Source organism: Heptranchias perlo, chromosome 5, assembly GCF_035084215.1.
Source record: "Heptranchias perlo isolate sHepPer1 chromosome 5, sHepPer1.hap1, whole genome shotgun sequence".
NCBI classification, from domain to species: Eukaryota; Metazoa; Chordata; class Chondrichthyes; order Hexanchiformes; family Hexanchidae; genus Heptranchias; species Heptranchias perlo.
The window spans coordinates 117,111,713-117,129,788 of record NC_090329.1 but is presented as its reverse complement, the minus strand read 5'-3'; the positions used below and the strand labels follow the sequence as shown (position 1 = coordinate 117,129,788).

The window sequence follows — 18,076 nt, the reverse complement described above, 5'->3', positions numbered from 1 at the left end:
TGTCTATGCTTCTATTTATAAAGCCAAGGATCCCATATGCTTTAGGAGTACAAAAGCAAGGAAGTTAAGCTAAACCTTTATAAAACATTGGTTAGGCCTCAGCTGGAGTATTGTTCAATTCTGGGCACCACACTTTTGGAAGGATGTCAAGGCCTTAGAGGATGCAGGAGAGATTTACTAAATGGTGCCAAGGATGAAGGGCTTCAGTTATATGGAAAGACTGGAGAGGCTGGGGCTGTTCTCCTTAGAACAGAGAATGTTAAGGGGAGACACAGGTGTTCATAATCATGAGCTGTTTTGACTGAGTAAATAAGGAGAAGCTGTTTCCTGTGACAGTTGGTAACCAGAGGACATAGATTTAAGGTAATTGGCAAACGATCCAGAGGCGACATGGGGAAACTTTTTTTTAAACACAATGAGTTATAATGATCTGGAATGCACTGCCTGAGAGGGTGGTGGAAGCAGATTCAATAGTAACTTTTCAAAAGGGAATTGAAGTTTGCAGATGACACCAAGATTGGTGGCATTGTGGACAGTGAAGAAGGTTATCTAGGATTGCAACGTGATCTTGATAAATTGGGCCGATGAATGGCAGATGGAGTTTAATTTAGATAAATGTGAGGTGATGCATTTTGGTAGATCGAATCGGGCCAGGACCTACTCCGTTAATGGTAGGGCTTTGGGGAGAGTTATAGAACAAAGAGATCGAGGAGTACAGGTTCATAGCTCCTTGAAAGTGGAGTCACAGGTGGATAGGGTGGTGAAGAAGGCATTCAGCATGCTTGGTTTCATTGGTCAGAACATTGAATGCAGGAGTTGGGATGTCTTGTTGAAGTTGTACAGGGCATTGGTGAGGCCACACTTGGAATACTGTGTACAGTTCTGGTCACCCTATTATAGAAAGGATATTATTAAACTAGAAAGAGTGCAGAAAAGATTTACTAGGATGCTACCGGGACTTGATGGTTTGACTTATAGGGAGAGGTTGGATAGACAGAGACATTTTTCCCTGGAGAGTAGGAGGTTTAGGGGTGATCTTATAGAAGTCTATAAAATAATGAGGGGCATAGATAAGGTAGATTGTCAAAATCTTTTCCCAAAGGTAGGGGAGTCTATAACGAGGGGGCATAGATTTAAGGTGAGAGGGGAGAGATACAAAAGGGTCCAGAGGGGCAATTTTTTCACTCAAAGGGTGGTGAGTGTCTGGAATGAGCTGCCAGAGGCAGTAGTAGAGGCGGGTACAATTTTGTCTTTTAAAAAGCATTTGGACAGTTACATGGGTATAGAGGGATATGGGCCAAGTGCAGGAAATTGGGACTAGCTTAGTGGTATAAACTGGGTGACATGGACATGTTGGGCTGAAGGGCCTGTTTCCATGTTGTAACTTCTATGATTCTATGAATCAGTACTTAAGGGGGAAAAAAAATTATAGGGAAAGAGCAGGGGAATGGGACTAATTGGCTAGATCTTTCAAAGAGCTGGTACAGGCACAATGGGCTCCTGTGCTGTATCTACTATGAAGTAAACCTTTCTCTGAAAACCACTAGTAAAATTCAGTGTTTTCTTTGATTTCAGAATGCAGTTAATCAGTATAAAAGACTAAGTGAAAAAACAATGCCTCAGCCCTTGGTGATCTACTTTGCCATCCACATTCTGTATATAGTGGAACAGCTGCATAATATTGGAATAATTCACAGTGATGTAAAACCTGACAATTTTATACTTGGAGAAAGGTTTGTATCTTTTGTATCAACCTTGATGTGGTTTTAGCAAAACAAACCAGGATTTTGCACTTCAATAAGATTGGTTCTTAAAATGTATGGCTCTGAAAACACGTGGGAAGACATACCCTGCCATAAGTGCTGGGATGTACTCACCTGTGCCAAGGTCCTTGGGGGCAGGACAATAAAAAGTGGGCCTTTGGGGCCCAGTGTGTGTATCTGGGACACCCAGCAGCATGTGGTGGGAGGGTGCTGCCTCTCTGGAATCAGTGAGCTAGCCCCCACTTTGAGGCTGTTTTTTTTTAAAAAAACATTCCCCTCAGAGTCCAAACCTTAATCTCAATCCTGCTCCGCCATTCAATAAGATCATGGCTGATTTTCAGGATACAGGAACTCCAACACTGGAAACCTCCACTGTCTGCCCTGCCCCCTGATACAGATTTGCTAGTAAGGAGTAGACAAAGGTTCTGCCCCTTACAAAGCCCCATGGGAACTCTTGTCCATGCTGGGACCCAGCAAATCCAGGTCCTGATGAAGTTTGTGGCTATTCTGGTGGAATGGCTGCCCCTCTATTATATGGACTTTATGGTAAACAACTTACACTGCATTTTATACAAAATTAAAAGATGAAGTATTGAACTGACTGTCCAGATAATCACCATAGTCTTCTGATCCTGTAAATTTCTATATACACTAATTGATTTAGGAACAAAGGATTGACTAGAATATTGGTTAAATGTAGGTTCCTGGATAGTGATGCTGGCAGTGTTGATGACAGCTTGTCCCAAGGGTTGACGTTGATCGACTTTGGTCAAAGCATAGATATGAAGTTGTTCCCTAAAAATGCAGTTTTTGTGGAAAATTGTAAGACATCAGGCTTCCAGTGTATTGAAATGCTGTCAGAAAAACCATGGACTTTCCAGGTAGGTCATGTTTTTCTTTTAAACTTCTTCCACCCTCCTCATCCTTACCATGATTAAGATCTGACAGTTCTACTTTATAACTGTGATAAGGTACAAGTACTCTGCTGTGACTAAGAAGCTTTCTCTTTTAAATGTTCCTTTTTAAAAAAAATGTTGACCTGGAATAAACAGGAGAATTATTCAATGCTTTGTCTAAAGTCCTATGATACTATTTGGCAGGTAACTAATGTTTGGTTTTTGTGTGTACTTTAGACAGACTACTTTGGAATTGCTGCCACAGTTTATTGCCTTCTCTTTGGTACATACCTGAAATTAAAGAAGGAGCAGGGTGTGTGGAAGGTCAACGCAACTTTTAAAAGGTCAGTTTTGTATTGGCAGCAAATCTGGAACTGGCAGCCTAACCAGTTGCTGCATTGGGTCAGAAATCGCACGGAGCAGCGTGACAATGCTCACTGCAGCTCCTGCAAATTAACATACTTATTGTTGGCTCTGGCATTGAATTGGTTGATCATGAACTTTTAAAAAAAATTATCAACCCAGTCTCTGAGCAGTATGAGTTGATGTGCTTGGAACAATCTGAATCGAAGATACGCCCACAAAATCTGTCAGGAAGAGAAGTCATGCCCACAGATTCAGGCTGCGTTGCTCAAGCAGACGTCATTTAAAGTTAGTATTCTAGATGTCATTGGCTTTTATTAAAAATTAAAATTTCTTTACAAAGAAATAATTGAATTAAATGAGACAGAAGGGAAAAATAAATTTAATTTTTTAATTATAAAGCTTGAGTAATGAAATTCTACATTTTATAAATTTAATGACTGCCAAACAACTAAAAATTAAGACTAACCGCACTTTTAAAACTTAGTTTAGACCTGGTATTTAAGCGTACCTGTTTGGTGGCATAATTACTTACTTTCCAGCTGGGCAGATGAGCACGTTTGCGCTTTTTCAATGATTTCTGATTGTGGCGTGCGATGTCCCTTTTAGTTCAAAGCTGTCAAGTTGCTGGTGAACCACTAAGAGCAAGTTCACAATTTCCATGTTTCACTGCGTATGTGCAAACTTGCTCCTTCAATTCACCACTAAAAAGAGTGCTGCTGAGCTTCTCCGTTATTTCCGGAGTAATTTCTGGCCCACAATTTCATTGTATCTTTGTGAACTTTAGGTAAATATTCCTCTACATTTTGTTTCAGAGGTCATCATGCAAATATGTGGAATCATTTCTTCAATACCTTGTTGTATGTCCCCAACTGCCAGACTCTGCCATCACTTCGAGATCTACGGGAAGAGCTGGTATCACTCTTTAAGGAGCAGTACACAAAAAAACTGAAATCACTTCGCCAACGGTTAATGGTACTTTTACTTGAAAATAAGCATTCACAAAAAAGAATGTAAATTGAAAAGCTGCCCATAATCCAGATGTGTATAAATAGAGCTTTGGAAGAATTTCACTCCTGTCATGCTTAAATGAAATATTAATAGCAATATTTAAGAGCTCATAATGGTGGAATCTATTTGCTGTCAATTTTGGTCCCAGCAGTCCAAAGTTATGCTATTGCTCATTCCAGTGCAAATGGTCCAGGCCCTGCTTTTACTTTTCTAATGCATGTTAGTAAGATTGTTTAGAACAAAATGGTGGTTCTTTAAAGATGCATTCTCTGTTTTACAATGTACATAATGTGGAAAGACACTTATATGGACTCTATTTACTAGTCCAAGAAAAGAATATACCACTTTGACAGAACAAATGTCAACCAGCCATGAATTGAAATCACTGCTGTTAAACTTGTGCTTATTAAGACAATGCAGAGCTATCTTTTGAAATTGTATTGAAGGTAGTGCTTAACATTTTATTCAGGAATAAGATTACACAGTGGGGAATCTGAAGCGGAGGAGAAAATAAATAAATTGGTACTGTCTAATTTGCAGCATGTGTCACATTTTAAAAGTGCCCACATACACCATTCAACCTCCTGTGCTCTCGTCTAATATTTAAAAATTAGCTACCCAGAACCTGGAGTGCTGTAAGTGGTCCAAGCACATATAACTAGTTCTGTACAACAGCTACTGCCTGCAGTCATTGCTGTAGCATCATAATCTTGAAAGGGAGGAGGCTTATGTAATTGGAGGCAGTATTTTGCCATTAGATGTAATATCAGTGGATTTTTGCTGTGAAGGTAGTGTCTGGGCTTATAGGGAGGAGATAAAGGAAAGAGTAGGCAGAGGTAGTCCTCTGGGTAATAGAGCACAACAGGTGATAGCAGCAGTTTACAGTCTGCCTGCTTTTATTTTCTATTCAAGTCAAGAGTCCTATAGGAACAAAATAATTTTGAGGCTAGGGTATAAAAGGAATTACCACTGTCGCTGGCTGCTTCAGGATATTTTACCATAAATAAAATGGTTAGAGACCAGAGAAGGAACATAACCTCATTATAGATTGACCAGGAATTTCCCCCCACCCCCACCACCCTCTAACCTCACTGGATTTTGTTAATTAAAATATTTCACAGGCTGCTATGCTTCATTAACCTACAAGGAGCCACAGCTCAAAAGTGCTGGTTGGTGCTGCAAAGTTACATCTCTGCTTGTGATTTACAGCTTGTAACACTAGTTTTATTATATAACACTGGTTCCAGAAGCCAAGATCTGAAATAATGGTCCCTTGTGCTCAAAGAACTATCATTGGAGTGGTAAAGGATAGTGAGGTATAAATAATTATGCTGGGCCTATACCATCTTACCTTCGATAACTAGAGTTAATTTGAAGTTCAGCACTATAAAATGGTTTTCTCCATTTGCAAGAACAGGCTGGATGATTGTAATTGTAACTTCACCTTTTAAGATACCAACCCTCCTACAAAAGGAAAGCTAGTAGCTTGGCTGACATTGATAATTGCCACTAATATGATTGTTTTTGTTTTCCTTAGTTAAAATCACTGATAACTGACAAGGTAACACAATGATCACTGATTTCCATTTACATGCAAGAGTTCATTTGGGTCCACAATTATCTTCAATGACAAAAGTACATACTGCTCAAAAATAGCAGGATAATCCCTTTGCATCCCATACTAAATACATATTAAAGTAGAATTTACAGAACCAGTAATAAACAAAGCACTTCAAAAGGCAAAACCAAATAACTATATCATTAGTGTTTTATAAGTTATGCTACACTATCAAAAGTGGGATGCTTCGACAGGAAATCATCTGGTGAAAGGTTATCAATCTCTTCTAGAGTTGGTATTTCATCATCTGGTTTTAGCTCCTCCTCAAACATATGTTGCAGCAAGGCATCAACAGTCTTGTATCCTACAACAAAAATCAGTTCACTATCTGGCAATTATAAGAGTAATGCTGCTGCAAACAACAGCAATGACTTGCACAAAATGTAGTAAAAGTAAATGTAAAGCTATAGGAGAGCAGACATAGCACTTGCAATTAAAATCTTTTGGTTTATCTCCATTCCCAAGCTCCACACAAAACTTTGAGTAACATAAGACCCCTAGAAACCAGATGTGTTTCAGAAAGGTTGGTGCCAACCTTGGGTATTCTCTCAATACATAGTTCCTGACCTACATAAACCATACATTAAGTATTGGCAGGCAACATCTAGCTTTAAGGGAAGCCTGCAAGGTGCATCTATGTGCATACAAGTTGACAGTAAAGAGAAATTTACCAATTTATACAAACTGTAAAAGCAAGTGTCATTTTCCCTCTTCCCCCACATAGGAACAGGAGTAGGCCATTCAGCCCCTTGTGCCAGCTCCACTATTTGATGAGATCATGGCTGATCTTTGGTTGCCAAAAAGCAATCTATCTCATTTAAATTTAGCAACTGAGCTAGTATCAATTGCTGTTTGCAGAAGAGAGTTCCAAACTTCTACCACCCTTTGTGTGTGTAGAAATGTTTTCCAATCTCACTCCTGAAAGGTCTGGCTCTAATTTTTAGACTGTGCCCCCTACTCCTCGAATCCCCAACCAGCGGAAATAGTTTATCCACCCTCATCAATAACTAATTCCGACAGCACAAATCCTTTATGGTTCTGGTGCCCGAAGGATTTTTTTTAAAAAAAGAAACGGCATGATTAACTAAGTCCAATTAACAAAAAGGAATAGCATTGCTGGAAATATGCAATAGTATTCATTCGCATCTTAAATCAAAATTGCAGTAAATTCAATTAACAAAACTCAGCCTTCAAATGCACCCAACATCCATCTCTACTATCTTGCCACAGGTCTTGGTAGAGAGAAGTCAATGACTCTTTCATATGAGCTGCAAGATGTTCAAACAAACGGTCATAGAATCATAGAACCCAGGTTAGATTCCCACATGACATTAGCTTCCTAATCTCAGTCACAAATTCCCACCATCTCCAGAGAGAATATTGAATGGGAAGTGTTCATGGTATATACATGCATTTTCTGGCAACTAGTTAAGAAATGTAAAAAAAGGCTAAACTTTGCAAAGCTTCTCGCTGCAGAGCCTCACACAGGAAGGCAAAATGTTCACTGAAGCGAGGGTAAATGCCCCATATGAATTGTAATTGTGGTGTTTGCATCCAAATGAAGTTAAAATCCAAGTGCTACCACTCAGTTGCATCCAATTTCAATTAACTGAATGAGATCATTTGTCTGCACATAGATGGCAATACATGGATTGCTGCAGTGAAAATAATATACCCATTCATTGATCTTTCTCCCTTCTGACAAGGTAATGATAAAGGGGGAAACCATTCAGAAGGCAGTGGTCTACAAGAATCTAATTTAGCACAGCAGCAACTATCATTCACAATAGAATATAGTGAAAAAACTTTAATATCAGTGCAATTATATATACTTACTAATTGAAGCTATTCTAAATTTCAGTCTGGATCTCAAGTCTGTATCATCAGTGTTACCAAGACCATTTTCATTTGTCTCCATAACTTCAACTAGGTTCCCAGCTGATTGATCCCTAGAATATATATATTTATAAAAGACATTGACACAAATTAAACATTTTCAACAATTCCATAATCTCATCCCTGCTTTACTTACTCATAGTCTCCCATTCCAAGCTCCTGAATTTTCTTCTCAACTGCAGTTTCTACTGCACTCCTGGCCAGTGAGTGTTCCACAAAGAAAGCTTCCAAAACAAATGCTATAAAGATGCTTTCAAATACAATAGAAGAAAATCAATAATGTGCATGTCAACTAAGTACATTTATGAAATTCCAAAAGTCAGCATATTGGACTTACTTGATAAGTATAATAACAACCACTATATGAAAGATGACAAAGAAGATCCTTGCAGTTAAGTGGGTTACCTTCACAAATCCACTTGCGAGAAGTATTATCGTCAAGGAGTCCAAGAACACAAAACAGTGAAGGAAGATGGTCCTAACCATTGGGAACGTAGCATAACTATTACTTGTGTTCAGAGCTGAACATTTATTTCAAGTATGTACTTGGACCACAAAGTCAATTCAATCTAAATGTCAATGTCAATCAGCAAGGGTTCTGTAGCATAGCAGTTATGTTACAGGACCAGTAATCCAGAGAATGAGAGTTCAAATCCCACCATGTCAGTTTGAAAATTTAAATTCAGTTTTTTTAAAAATCTGGAAATAAAAAGCTGGTATCAGTAAGTGACCATGAAGCTGCCGGATTGTCTTAAAAACCTAACTAGTTCACTCATGTCCTTTAGGAAACCTGCTGTCCTTACCCAGTCTGGTTTATGTGAGACTCCAGTCCCAAACAAACATGTCTGATTTTTAACTGCCCTGAAGTGGCCTAGCAGGCCACTCTATTGCATCAAACTGCACACCCAGTTCAAGGAGGCCCCCTTCACAGGGCAACTAGGGGCGGGCAATAAACAGGGGCTGCCAGTGATGCCCACATTGAGAATGAATTTAAAAATGGAAGGGAACTGGATAGCATAAATCACTCAACTCAAAGGGCTAAATACCAACCCTAGGTTGAATTTTCTCAGCCATTCTCCCAATCAGCTGCCATAACTTTGGCAGATCATCAATAGAAATCCTATTTACCTGTCTTAGAGGTTTCCAATCATCGGCTGAAGTTACGATGGCCAGCTAGGAGAATTGGAGGAAATTACTAATGTAAGTGTTGAATCAAACAGGGAAATTTTGAGCCAGTTAAGACCTCAAGTGACAGTTTGCTTGACCTATTATCAAGTACCCAACTCATCATCTGATATGAAAGATCAAAAGAAATTTTAAAAATCTTTAAAATCAATTAAAATTATAAAAAAAGTAAAACATAAATCTGTAAAAAATATAGTACAGAAGCTTAATAACATTGTAAACCTGCAAGTATATGGTACAAATCCTTTAAAGTCCTTGATACCTAAAAATTCCGTTAATTTATTACCATTAAACAATTTTACTCGAACCACAAACAAATCCAAAGACTATGCTTTTACAATTAGTCAAATCTGATGCCTGTTCAGACATATTATATAACTCCCTCCACCCACCCAGGCCCTCTCAAAAAATCCATTACTGTCATTGTATCTATAATAGTTGCACCTTCATTTTTACAAAGAATTACATCCAGCTTCCATAAAATTCTAATTTCCCTAATTATCCTTGGTTCAAAATAAACTTAGAAAACATATCCACCTACTTTATCAATTAACCTTCCCACAATGGTGTATATTCACAAAGGGACAATTACTGAAAACATGCAAAATTGTTTCATTAACCGTTCCACATCTGCATGATTTTCTCTCTTTGGGAATCCCTCGAGTCAATGCAACTCATGGTAGGCTTTTAACAGAAGTGACTTAATGAATTGGGTGTGTTTCATACCTCCCAAATTACACAGCCACCTATTCATACGAACATAAGAAATAGGAGCAGTAGGCAGCCATATGGCCCCTCAAGCCTGCTCCGCCATTCAATAAGATTATGGCTGATCTACCTCAACATTTTCTTAATAGATGCTCTGATTAACCTATGGAGTTTCATGAGCAAATTCTGAGAGACCTCTGCAAGCATTAGATTTAAATACACTCAAAACATCAAGATTACAACTGTCTGTCATGGTTTTAAACTTTCCTCTTCCAAGTTCCAATTTATTAAACCAATCATCCTCCAAGCTACTTTTCAATTTCCCCAGGAGCCATACATCCGATATCCATTCAGAGACCAGGGAATAGTGGCATTATAAAGAAAGATCTTATTTTTACAAACCATATGAAACCCTGCTGTTTTTTTTCCACATTGACCTCTAAATCAGTCTTACACAGAAAATTTGGAGGATTTTAAGATTAGCTGTCATTCCTTTAAAAGAATTGCATACAAGAGTATCAACTGAAGCAATGATTTTATCTTAATTTCCCAATCCTCTTAAAATGACCCCTGATCCTCACTTCTCCAATGTACATAAAAGCAGTTAAATAAATGTTAAATAAAACTGGTGACAAGGCATCATCGTGTTCCACATTTTTCAATTAAGATAACTCCACAACTCTTACTTCTGCATTCTATCATGGTTTCAGTGTCCTCAGAGATCTTTCATTCAAGGAAACAAATTCTGAAGGAACGCCCATTCTTTCAATAGAATGGAGGAATAACTTGTGCCCAAATGATTCAAATGCTTTAGCAAATACAATTCCCAATGAGTCTTCCTTCCTTTTAGCACCTCATTATGTTCCTCAAAATAGTTATGTTCTCAATAAATCTTGGGACGGTGGCTACAAAACCTTTTGCCTGGGGTTTAACTGAGCTGCCACAAGATGAAGCAGAATTGGACCAATTGTAACTGGTCTCCAAATATTCTAGCTCTTAAAATTTATCAACATCCTTCATTTTTTGGATTCAAGATCATCCTACTACTCTTTGAAATTCTCGGGATCACTGCCGTGTTAGCCTATAAGATGAATAACCCGGCCAAAAGAGAGATTCATTTCCCACAACACCTTTAAGGTCTACTACTCACGGCCCATCAGGGCTGGGTGCTGATAAGAACACAAGAAACAGGAGCAGGAGTAGGCCACATGGCCCCTCAAGCCTGCTCCGCCATTCAAATCAGATCATAGCTGATCTTCAACCTCAACTCCACTTTCCTACCCGATCCCCATATCCCTTGATTTTCCTAAAGTCCAAACATCTAGCTATCCCAGCCTTGAATATATTCAATGACTCAGCATCCACAGTCCTCTGGGGTAGAGAATTCCAAAGATTCACTACCCTCTGAGTGAAGAAATTCTTCCTCATCTCAGTCTTAAATGGCCAACTCCTTATCCTGCAACTATGCCCTCTAGTTCTGGACACTCCAGCCAGGGGAGACAACCTCTCATAGAAACATAGAAAAATAGGAGCAGGAGTAGGCCATTTGGCCCTTTGAGCCTGCTCCGCCATTCAATATGATCATGGCTGATCCTCTATCTTAATACCATGTTCCCACTCTCTCCCCATACTCCTTGATGCCTTTTATGTCTAGAAATCTATCTAGCTCCTTCTTAAATATATTTAGTGACTTGGGCTCCACAGCCTTCTGGGGTAGAGAATTCCACAGGTTCACCACCCTCTGAGTGAAGACATTTCTCCTCATCTCAGTCCTAAATGTCCTACCCCATATCCTGAGACTGTGACCCCTCCTTCTGGATCCCCCAGCCAGGGGAAACATCTTCCCTACATCTAGTCTGTCTAGCCCTGTCAAGCCCCCTCAAAATCTTATACGTTTCAATGCAATCACCTCTCATTCTTCTAAACTCAAGGGTATAGGCCCATTCTACTCAACCTCTCCTCATAGGATAACCCTCTCATCCCAGGAATTAATCTAGAGAACCTTCAATGCACCGCCTCTATGGCAAGTATAACATTCCTTAGATAAGGAGACCAAAACTGTACACAGTACTCCAGGTGAGATTCCGCCAAAGCCCTATACAATTTTAGTGAGACTTCCTTACTTTCGCACTCCAACCCCCTTGCAATAAAGGTCAACATGCCATTAGCTTTCCTAAGTGCCTGCTGTACCTGCATGCTAACTTTTTGTGTTTCTTGTACCAGGACACCCAAGTCTCCCTGGAGAACCAACATTTAATAGTTTATCATCATTTAAAAAATACTCTTTTTCTATTCTTCCGACCAAAAGTGAATGACCTCACATTTCCACACATTATACTCCACCTGCCCCACTTTCTTGCCCACTCACTTATCCTGTCTATATCCCTTTACAGACTGTGTCCTCCTCACAACTTACTTTCCCACCTAGCTTTGTATCATCAGCAAACTGGGATACATTGCATTCGGTCCCTTCATCCAAGTCATTAATATAAGAACATAAGAAATAGGAGCAGGAGTAGGCCAATCGGCCCTTCGAGCCTGCTCCGCCATTTAATAAGATCATGGCTGATCTGATCCTAACCTCAAATCTAAATTCATGTCCAATTTCCTGCCCGCTCCCCATAACCCCTAATTCCCTTTACTTCTAGGAAACTGTCTATTTCTGTTTTAAATTTATTCAATGATGTAGCTGCCACAGCTTCCTGGGGCAACAAATTCCACAGACCGACTACCATCTGAGTGAAGAAGTTTCTCCTCATCTCAGTTTTGAAGGAGCAGCCCCTTATTCTAAGATTATGCCCCCTAGTTCTAGTTTCACCCATCCTTGGGAACATCCTCACCACATCCACCCGATCAAGCCCCTTCACAATCTTCTATGTTTCAATAAGATCGCCTCTCATTCTTCTGAACTCCAATGAGTAGAGTCCCAATCTACTCAACCTCTCCTCATACGTCCGCCCCCTCATCCCCGGGATTAACCAAGTGAATCTTCTTTGTACTGCCTCGAGAGCAAGTATGTCTTTTCTTAAGTATGGACACCAAAACTGTATGCAGTATTCCAGGTGCGGTCTCACCAATACCTTATATAACTGCAGCAATACCTCCCTGTTTTTATATTCTATCCCCCTAGCAATAAAAGCCAACATTCCGTTGGCCTTCTTGATCACCTGCTGCACCTACATACTAACTTTTTGATTTTCTTGCACTAGGACCCCCAGATCCCTTTGTACTGCAGTACTTTCCATATAGATTGTAACTGGCTGAGGCCTGAGTACCGATCCTTGCAGCACCCCACTAGTTACAGCCTGCTGACCTGAAAATGACCCGTTTATCTCTACTCTATTTTCTGTCCATTAACCAATCCTCTATCCATGCTAATATGTAACCCCCAATCCCATGAGCCCGTATTTTGCGTAACAACCTTTTGTGTGGCACCTCATCAAAAGCCTTTTGAAAATCCAAATATATGACATCCATTGGTTCCCCTTTATCTACCATGCTAGTTACATCCTCAAAAAACTCCAGTAGATTTGTCAAACATGATTTCCCTTTCATAAAACCATGTTGACTGCCTAATCATATTACGATTTTCTAAGTGCTCTGTTACCACTTCCTTAATAATGGATTCCAACATTTTCCCAATGACTGTTGTCAGGCTAACTGGCCTGTAGTTCCCTGTCTTCTCTCTCCCTCCTTTCTTGAAAAGTGGGGTTATATTTGCTATCTCCCAATCCGCTGGGACCGTTCTGGAATCTAGGGAATTTTGAATGATCACAACCAATGCATCCACTATCTCTGCAGCCACCTCTTTTAGAACCCTCGGATGTAGGCCATCAGGTCCAGGGGATTTATTGGCTTTTAGTCCCATTAGTTTCTCAAGTACTTTTTCCTCTACTGATATTAATTACTTTAAGTTCCTCACTCTCATTAGCCCTTTGGTTCCCCACTATTTCTGGTATGCTTTTTGTGCCTTCTACTGTGACAAATATTTGTTTAACACATCTGCCATTTCCTAATTCCCAATTATAATTTCTCCTGTCTCAGCCCCTAGGGGACCAGCATTTACTTTTGCTACTCTTTTCCTTTTAACATACTTGTAGAGGCTCTTACAATCTGTTTTTATATTTTTTGCCAGTTTACTTTCATATTCTATTTTCTCCCTTTTTAATCAATTTTTTGGTGGTCCTTTGCAGGTTTCTACAACTCTCCCAATCCTCAGGCTTACTACTCTCCTTGGCAACATTAGAGGCCTCTTCTTTTGATCTAATACTATCCTTAACTTCTTTAGTTAGCCACAGGTGGATCACTTTTCCCATGGAATTTTTATTTCTCAATGGAATGTATATTTGTTGAGAATATTAAAATATTTCTTTAAATGATTGCCATTGCTTTTTTAAACTGTTTTACCCTTTAATTTAATTTCCCAATCTACCGTAGCCAACTCGCCCCTCATACCTATAGCTTCAAGTTTATGATTCTAGATTTGGACTGAAGTTTTTTTTTCCCCCCATTCGTTCATGGGATGTGGGCATCGCTGGCAAGGCCAGCATTTATTGCCCATCCCTAATTGCCCTTGAGAAGGTGGTGGTGAGCCGCCGCCTTGAACCGCTGCAGTCCGTGTGGTGAAGGTTCTCCCACAGTGCTGTTAGGAAGGAAGTTCCAGGATTTTGACCCAGCGACAACAAAGGAACGGCGATATATTTCCAAGTCAGGATGGTGTGTGACTTGGAGGGGAACGTGCAGGTGGTGTTGTTCCCATGTGACTGTTGCCCTTGTCCTTCTAGGTGGTAGAGGTCGTGGGTTTGTAGCCACGGTGCGCCGGTGGTGAAGGGAGTAAATGTTTAGGGTGGCAATCAAGCTGGCTGCTTTGTTCTGGATGGTGTCGAGCTTCGAGTGTTGTTGGAGCTGCACTCATCCAGGCAAGTGGAGAGTATTCCATCACACTCCTGACTTGTGCCTTGTAGATGGTGGAAAGGCTTTGAGGAGTCAGGAGGTGAGTCACTCGCTGCAGAATACCCAGCCTCTAACCTGCTCGTGTAGCCACAGTATTTATATGGCTGGTCCAGTTAAGTTTCTGGTAAATGGTGACCCCCAGGATGTTGATGGTGGGGGATTCAGCAATGGTAATGCCATTGAATGTCAAGGGGAGGTGGTTAGACTCTCTCGGAGATGGTCAGTGCCTGGTACAAACGTTACTTGGCATTTAAATCAGCCCAAGCCTTGATGTTGTCCAGGTCTTGCTGCATGTAGGCACAGACTGCTTCATTATCTGCGTGGGTTGCGAATGGAACTGAACACTGTGCAATCATCAGCAAACATCTCCATTTCTGACCTTATGATGGAGGGAAGGTCATTGATGAAGCAGCTGAAGATGGTTGGGCCTAGGACACTGCCCTGAGGAACTCCTGCAGCAATGACCTGGGGCTAAGAAGATTGGCCTCCAACAACCACTACCATCTTCCTTTGTGCTCGATGTATGTCACTCTCAAACTCAATGTGAAATTCTATCATATTATGATCACTCTTCCCCAGTGGATCCTTTACAGTGAGATTACTAATTAACCCTGTCTCATTACACAAGATCTAAAATAGCCTGTTCCCTGGTTGGTTCCATGACGAATTGCTCTGGGAAACCGTCCCGAATGTATTCCATGAACTCGTCCTCTTAAGTACTTTTGCCAATTTGATTTGCCCAGTCTATATGAAGATTAAAGTCCCCCATGATTACTGCATTACCTTTGTTACAAGCTCCTATTATTTCATGATTAATACTCTGTCCAACAGTATAGCTACTATTAGGGGGCCTATAAACTACTCCCACCGGTGTTTTCTGCCCCTTGTTATTTCTTATTTCCACCCATACTGATTCTACTACCTGATCTTCCGAGCCAAGATCCTTGCTCACCACTTTCCTTATGTAAGGAATCTTACAACACCAGGTTATAGTCCAACAGTTTTATTTGAAAATTACAAGCTTTCGGAGGCTTTCTCCTTCGTCAGGTGAGACCTGATGAAGGAGAAAGCCTCCGAAAGCTTGTGATTTTCAAATAAAACAGTTGGACTATAACCTGGTGTTGTAAGATTCCTTACATTTGTCAACCCCAGTCCATCACCGGCATCTCCACATCATCACTTTCCTTATGTCATCGAATTCTTAATTCATCGAATTAGTTGCACAATGTTATGAATGCTCCGTGCATTCAGATAAAGAGCCTTTAATTTTGACTTTTTACAATTTTTTCCTGCTTTGACCTTGTTGATGCTCTATTATTGGTAAACTCTCTGTCCCTTCCTGATATAGATTTCATCAAAGCTAAAGCTTTGTCCTCCAGCATTTTGCAGAATCTACTGTGCTTTAATACATAGAAACATAGAAAATAGGAGCAAGAGTAGGCCCTTCGGGCCTGCTCCGCCATTCAAAATGATCATGGCTGATTATGGGTATAATACCCATTATAGGAACCAATATCTGCTTTCATAGTAATTGCCAATATTTAGCGCTCAATCTGCATTTGTAGGTCTTCCGTATCCAGAGGATAGCTCTGACTTTCTGGGGCACCCATCAACTGTCTGGCCAACTTCTATTTTTCTTTATAAAAAAAAATCTGCGTCTTTGTATATTCAACCACAGCTTGCATTTATACAGGGCTTTTAACGAGGAGCATTTGTTCCAAAGCACTTCACAGAAGGCTAATCAGCCAAAAATAAAACGACACTGATCCAAAGGAGGATATATTAGCAGGGGTGCTTTGAAACATGAGACATAAGATGCTATATAAAATGAAATGTTTTCTATCTAACTACATTTAGTAATGCACAGTTTACTGGATTGGGCCATTTTGCTCAATAGTTAAATAGTAGCACAATTCTGATTCAAGAGGGAAAAGAACATAATTATTTGTAAATGAAAAGGATATCATGCCACTGATTGACCACTGTCAATTGGATCAACAAAATGAAGGCTGAAACAAGATTATTGAAGTTATTCTTGCAGTATCTAAGAGCAGCAAACTGAGAACCCTTCAGTGCTGGATTCCCACAATATTTGGCTGCAGGATCACTAGAGTTAGCACCATAAAATCGGATTCGTCCTTTGAATGCTTCCATTCCAACTATGGCAAATATGTAATACACAACCTAAAAGAAAATGCATTTAAATTAAAATTTTTAAAGGGCACTTATTGATCCAAATGCTAAAAAAAAAAATTGTATCATTACTTACCACAACAAGTCCAGCATAGGTTAGCATTGTAGGAATAAGATTTACCAGTGTATTCAGCAGAACCCGGAACCTTTAAAAGAAAACAAAACAAATGTGGAGACTTTGGGATTGTCTTATTCTGTACTCGTTTTCATCAGCGATCCTGTACAATTTCCTTTGCTTCATTTAGTCTCTTTCACTTCTTCGCCTCCTCCTTCCCCTCAGGAAAACCCTGCATGTTTTCCCCCTGACCCCCCAAAGTCATCATGCAAAAGGAGAAAAAAAAATAACTCGAGTATTTATTTTTCAACCTTGACCAGTTGCTTTTGCAGATGAAGTTTTCTTGATCTCAGCAACATAGGTATCATCATGTTCAATGATGTTTGCACTCATCTATAGCTCCTATTTACACTACAGCTGTAGCATCTGTGCCACGCTAAAGTTAGTGTAAATCCAGAGCAAGGCTCCTCAGGGAGGAGCAAGAAACACTGAATTTACATTCCAAATTCTCAGCGTGCGTGTGAAGCAAAAGCATTTTGTGCTGGTGCTGCAGTTGTGGTGTATATGAAGCCATAGTTGACTTACCTCAATAACCTTCGATCCAGCCACACAGCATTAACTGCTTTTGCTAGGAGCCTGATTCATTTATCCATTACACTGTTGGGGGGTGGGGGAAAAGAGAAATATATTTCTTGTAAATGTTTAACTTCACAATGGGTCTTGATGGATTGAGATTTGGGCTGGCAACAAAAAGAGAGGGTGATGATAAAAAGGAAAAATTCTATGCCCGGGGGAAAAAAAATGTATCCGTGATATTGTGTTCTAAGACCCCTGCTATTTACAATATTTGTTAATGATATGGGAACAAGGTGTCTGTATGAGTATTAAATTTGCTGATGAGACAATGTTGTGTGTGCAAGTAACAAACAAACGACTTCAGAAAGACTTGGGTCAATTAAGTAGATGGGCTGTGATATGGCAGATGAATTTTAAATATGGATAAATGTAGGATGATGCATATATGAGAAGGCAACGGCAAACATGTGTATCCCACCATGATTCAATCAATATTTCCCCTTACAAGGGAGACACGAATACACGTTCAGATAGCACTCAACTAGTTTCACGCCAAACAAACTAACAAAAAGAAACTAAAGTCACAAAATGATAACATGAACGGTCCTATTTCGTAGCTCCAATGATAAAGGTCAAAGAGGAAATGGTTTGGGAGCAATCACTGATCATACTGCTAAAGCATCTGACTACTGTACAACAGTTATCAATAAGGCAAATCAAGTACTAGGGAACATCTGCAGCGCAATAGACTAGAAGTTGGAACTATACATTGTATATGAAAAAAAAGTGAGATCAGCCCAACAGTAAGGCACGCAGCTTTGCTATGGATATATTCGGAAGGTTTCATATGAAAAGTCAC

The 18,076-nt window shown here is 39.8% G+C and overlaps 2 protein-coding genes across 2 annotated transcripts in view; one reads left to right on the top strand and one right to left on the bottom strand.

Moving 5' to 3' along the window:
- Positions 1–4,566, top strand: part of bub1 (BUB1 mitotic checkpoint serine/threonine kinase) — a 70,097-nt gene extending 65,531 nt beyond the window's left edge. Inside the window, exons 22-25 of the mRNA XM_067985085.1 lie at positions 1,576–1,733; positions 2,464–2,644; positions 2,897–3,003; positions 3,838–4,566. Coding sequence (XP_067841186.1) covers positions 1,576–1,733; positions 2,464–2,644; positions 2,897–3,003; positions 3,838–4,039 — 648 coding nt within the window. The 3' untranslated portion in view covers positions 4,040–4,566. The remainder of the gene's footprint in view (positions 1–1,575; positions 1,734–2,463; positions 2,645–2,896; positions 3,004–3,837) is intronic.
- Positions 3,987–18,076, bottom strand: part of tpcn3 (two pore segment channel 3) — a 50,962-nt gene continuing 36,872 nt past the window's right edge. Inside the window, exons 14-19 of the mRNA XM_067985086.1 lie at positions 16,663–16,732; positions 16,358–16,577; positions 7,885–7,975; positions 7,684–7,797; positions 7,488–7,600; positions 3,987–5,955 (exon numbers count right to left, since the gene is read on the bottom strand). Coding sequence (XP_067841187.1) covers positions 5,810–5,955; positions 7,488–7,600; positions 7,684–7,797; positions 7,885–7,975; positions 16,358–16,577; positions 16,663–16,732 — 754 coding nt within the window. The 3' untranslated portion in view covers positions 3,987–5,809. The remainder of the gene's footprint in view (positions 5,956–7,487; positions 7,601–7,683; positions 7,798–7,884; positions 7,976–16,357; positions 16,578–16,662; positions 16,733–18,076) is intronic.